Genomic DNA, 5,037 nt, shown 5'->3' with positions numbered 1-5,037 from the left:
CAGCACCAGCACCCCCATGAAGGTGGAGATGTTGGTCCACCAGGGCCACAGCCTACCCGGCGCCATCCCCGGGCCGGTGGTGGCCAAGGCCGAGGTGGAAAGGTGGTTCACGGCCCCCGGCGTGCGGAGGATCCGACTGAAGGAGGGAGGCGTAAGAGGTTCCCTCTTCCTGCCGCCGGGTGAGTGCCCCGGCCGGAGACTTTCGTCCTGGGGCCGGCAAGACCCCCGGGCTCTCTATCTAGAGCAGGGAAAGTATCTTTTAAAAGAAAAACACAAAGGAGATCACCTGGGAAATCCATATTCCAGAACAGATCTGAACGCTGCCCTGCAAGCAGGTGGCCGTTTTCTTTTTTTTCATTGAAATCTTGCAGAGACACTCCCAAAGGCTTGTCGGGACGCACTGCCGGGACCTTATCGGCAGCACCAGGCAGGGCAGGCACGGGCAGGTGGCTCTTGTGACGGGCAGAAGCTAAATGAGAATAGGGGTTGTAGAGTTTACCGTGTTGCTGCTCTCAGTATACTGTTTTTCGATGGGTTTGGTGTTTGCTCTGGACTACCAGGAACTGTAACATTCAGAAAAGCTGATATGCTTCATTGTGTAAGCCTGTGCTAAATCTTCCAAGGCTTTTTTACACTGATTAGGGTTGAATCAAAAAGGCATTTTTCATCCTAGTGAAACACATGCCAGTAAGCAGAGCAGAAGAAGAAATTCTAGAAAATATAAGTATTCCACCTCTGTTACACCAGAGCCAAAGCTAAGTTAATAGCTGAGTTACTTTGATTGTTCTGTGGTATAAAGGCAAAATAGATTTCTGAGCAAGTCCTACCTGTTCTGCTTGTGGGCCGGTTGTGCTTTATGAGGTGTGACATTGTGGTGGACTGCTAGTGTTGGAAAACGAAGCCTTTCACCAATGATGGTGTTTGTACACTTAGGCATGATTTAAACTTCTTTTATTTCCCTCAGTGTTGTGCTGCTACAACCGCCCTCCTCCATATTGCGTCTAATTTATAATGACTTGGTTCAGCAAATCCTGTAAGTTACCAGTACAGTTATTAGGGATTTAAGTATTTTCAGTGAATGATTACCAAACCAATAATTTTTTTCATCCATTTAGATACGGTTCCAAAGTCCACTGAAGAAAAAAATAAGAACAGAGATTGAACTTTGAATTGTGGATCAAATGTTTAGTCAGCGTTCTGGATTTTCCATCACTGAGATGTGGTTGTCTCTCTACATCCTGCCTTAGAGGATGAGCTGGATTTCTGCTGAGCTCATCTGCAAGATGGACAGCATTTTTCCCTTTAGAAAGTCCGGTGTTGTAATAGTGTGGAAACATCTGAAATCATTGCTTAAATGATACTAGGATCCTTCTTGATGGAGGATCCAGTTAGAGCATTACAACCATAGCTTGGCCTTTGCTCCAAGGATAAAGAAATGTTAATATTATAAAGACAGGAATCTTAAACGTGAACCGTTCTTAGTACAGGTGAGATGACATCAGTGGGCTTATGCTGTAATTGAAACACAAAAGAGATTTCTCTAAGAGCTTGGTGTGGGATTTGTTTGTTTGTTTTAGGAGTAGCAAAGTTGTCTAGCCCATTTTATTCTGCTTTTTAGTGAGCTAGGCAGAAACTGTATGCTTGGGCATGTGTAGGCGCTCAGGAAGGCAGCCCAGGATCCTTGTGTAAGTTAAAGGTTGTCCTTGTGAGAGGAAACACGTTCATACTTGACAGTGTTCTGATCATCCATTCTTGCTGGAAAGCTTTCCAGGTAGGGGTGATAAATGAATGAATCCTTTTTTGTCTTAGCCATCTAGGGTGACTGTTGTTAAATAAAGGTTACTGCTGATCATGACATTATGATAAACTTATCTCAAGTCGAATATTGAACTTGGATGAAAAAATTCCGAACTGAAAGAACTCAAAAGCATGTTTCAGTCCTTTTCTGACTTCCTAAAGCTTTATGTTAGGAGGTTTCCACCATCTAGCATGTCTTGTTCAAAAATTCATTTTCTCAAGCACCTTGAAATGCCAGAGGTCTTTTCTTTATTGCAGATGGGTAATGTCAGAGAGTTAATGCACTCTTGCACAAGCAGGTAACTTTTTCTGCTGAGATAGTTGTAGTGAGCTGGATCCACGTACATCAGTGGTGACATCTGGTGGCCAGGAGAAAGAAAAAAGGTACAGAAAGAAATTGCCTGCCTGGACTCTCTATAGTTCCAAGAAGTAGCATCCTTAGCCCTTTAACCCAAGATCTGCTGGCATAGCATAGAGGAATATCGCAACACCACCTTGGCTGCAAAAGCGCGCTCATTTAACAGCGTGGTTCTCATTATTTCTGTAGTTTGGTGGGACTGATTGTACACAGGTATATGCATGTTTATCTGTTAATCAGTCGCTCACACATAACCGCACCCATGCAGTTTTACCCTCTGTCTTACCACATCTGCAGTAGCAGCTCTGCTGCCAAGTGTTACAGTCCTGTACAGACAGAGCTGGTAAGTCCTGTTTCATTTCAGCGATGGGTGTCTTTCCTGTGCTTGGCTCAATGCGCCTTATTCCAGAGTCTGCATAAGTTTTGTATCATTTACTCCCAGGGCTCAGTGCTCTTGCCTCATCAGTGATGAGTCTGCACTCTGCTAATTAAAGTATCACTTTTTTGTGTGAAAACAGCTGAGTTAGAGTATGGTTTTTCGGAAGGTGAGAGGTTAAGATAATTGAAAAATACCTTTAGAACTTCTGTTTGTTGGTTGGTTGTTTTTTTTAAGTTTTACTGTTTACATATTCTTACGGGAAGGTAAGGATCTATTCTTAGTTTAAAATAGCTAAAGTGGGATACAGCACTGGTTCTCTTAATCTTTGCTGTGCAAATGGAAACGTAACGAGTATTAATAGCAAATGTCTTAAGCCGTCTATGTTTTGTTGTTCAGTCTTCACTAGATAGTTTTTAGTGTCCTGTTTGATAACTTGTCTTCTCTACCCCTCCTTTTTAATGCAGGGGATGGCCCCTTTCCAGGAGTGATTGACATGTATGGTGATGAAGGAGGTTTGGTTGAATTTAGATCCAGTCTCCTGGCTACCCGTGGTTTTGCTGCTCTTTCTTTGCCATATTTTGACTTTGAAGATCTGCCGAAGGTCATGAAAGAATTCCAACTCGAATACTTTGAGGAGGCAGCTAGATTCCTACAGCGTCACCCGAAGGTGAGTGTAATGAGAGAGATCTCGGGACAAGGGAGGATTTGATTTGGTAGTCATGCCCAAGTGCTGGTGGCGGTGACTTGTTTTGAGTGACAGTTTCTGCTGGGCAGGTTTAGGCCCAGTAGTGGAAAAAATGTAGGTCTTGAATACGCATATGACTGCAAAGAGTGAATTTCTTCCAGCACAAGCTGTCTATTAAATAAATTCATGCTGGAAGCTAGAAGATTCTTGATCATTAGAACAGTGACGTGCTGGAATATCCTCCAAACAGAAGCAGTGGTGATAAAGATGTCCGCTGTTTGTTTGTTTTTTTAAATGAAAGCAATTAGTTTAAGAGAGCATAATACAAACCTGCTCAGTAGTCAGGAAATGAATGGATTTGATGACTTGGAATGTTGTTTTCAGTTTTACTTTCCAGGCTAGGAAAGGAAAAGACTAAACACTACTCACCTAGGCCTTCAAACGTCATTTGAAGGTTTTTGTCACTGAGGTTACTTTATTTGCCTGCCACATATGTAGCAATAGACTGTAATTGAATTTTCTGCCACATGTTTAGGGAAAAATAGAAAATATTTGCATCAAAACATGCAGTAGGGACTAGGTGAGGTCCAGGTGATGGTACTACTTGAGCCTGTCTGTGTTACTGTATAAGGTTTGACAGCTCTTGTTGTCTCTGAAAAATAAGACATTGAACAGAGGAAGGAGCCTGGGTCCAGGTTGTAGCTTTCCAACAGGTCACATCAATAATTAATGAACTTTTCTTTTTGTTTTTGTTTTGTAATAACACAACTCCAAAAGCATTTACTGGCTAATCCCTGTATAACACATACTTCTTTTTTTCCTTTCTTCCTCTCTTCCCCACCCTCTATCTTATCTGAAGGTGAAGGGACCAGGAGTTGGAGTGATTGGAACTGGGAAAGGGGCAGAACTAGCACTCTCCATGATCACCTTCCTGCCAGAAGTAGTGGCTGCTGTCTCTATCTCTGGCTGCAGTTCAAACACAGTTGCAGACCTTCACTATGGTGAGATGACTCTGCCGGGGCTGCGTTTTGATATGAACAAGGTCAGTGTTTCTGACGCTGGCGTATTTGACACTTTTGAAGCGCTGGATGACCCAACAAATCCTGCTAATTCTCGTTGCGCAATCCCCATTGAAAAAGCGGAAGGTCACATTCTCTTGGTGGTAGGGGAAGACGATCGTATGTGGAAGAGCTCCTTATATGCTGAACTGGCAATCAGGCGTCTACGCCAGCATGGGAAAGCAAACTTTGAACTCTTGAATTATCCAGGAGCAGGTCACCGAATCGATCCTCCTTCCACTCCATTTTGTCAGGTAGCTATGGATCGTGTTCTGGGGGTGCCTGTTCTGGGGGGTGGAGAGAGCAAAGCACACGCCCATGCTCAGGAACACGCCTGGGGAAAGATTCAAGAGTTTCTACGCTTGCATTTGGGATGAACGTTTAAGCACCTGCAAGCTGCTGCAGAACTGCAGAGGACTGAGCTGAAGCCACCAAAACGACTGGCAAATTGGAGGGACTGAGAAACTCTGAAAGATGAAATAATCAAATGACTACTTAGCTACAAATAAAAATCCAAAAAAGGAAGAGATTTCTTTGGACTAGCCTAAGTTATTTTAACTAGGTGCTTAGGGGAGAATTGAAACATTGGTAAGTAGGCTGCATTGTAGTACAAAGTTGACAGCCTGAATTGGTCATGATACAAAGAAACAAGCATCTGAAGAGAGTAGTAGGTACTTTCTTTCTTGCAGTATTTATGACTCAATTTACCAGCTAGCCTGTAAAGGACAGACTGGATTGCACCTGGGGAATGATGGCAACC

General features: G+C 43.2%; 1 protein-coding gene across 1 annotated transcript; it reads left to right on the top strand.

Moving 5' to 3' along the window:
- Positions 1-4: 4 nt before the first annotated feature.
- LOC104544825 (acyl-coenzyme A amino acid N-acyltransferase 2-like) lies at positions 5-4,763 on the top strand (the record flags this gene model as incomplete). Its single annotated transcript, XM_010189797.1, has 3 exons — positions 5-179; positions 2,999-3,201; positions 4,079-4,763. Coding segments are annotated over 3 exons (954 nt in total), but the record flags the coding sequence as incomplete, so codon positions are not given.
- Positions 4,764-5,037: the final 274 nt, after the last annotated feature.

Source organism: Mesitornis unicolor, unplaced genomic scaffold, assembly GCF_000695765.1.
Source record: "Mesitornis unicolor isolate BGI_N332 unplaced genomic scaffold, ASM69576v1 scaffold42288, whole genome shotgun sequence".
In the NCBI taxonomy this organism is placed as follows: Eukaryota; Metazoa; Chordata; class Aves; order Mesitornithiformes; family Mesitornithidae; genus Mesitornis; species Mesitornis unicolor.
This window is presented reverse-complemented; position numbering and strand designations above follow the sequence as displayed.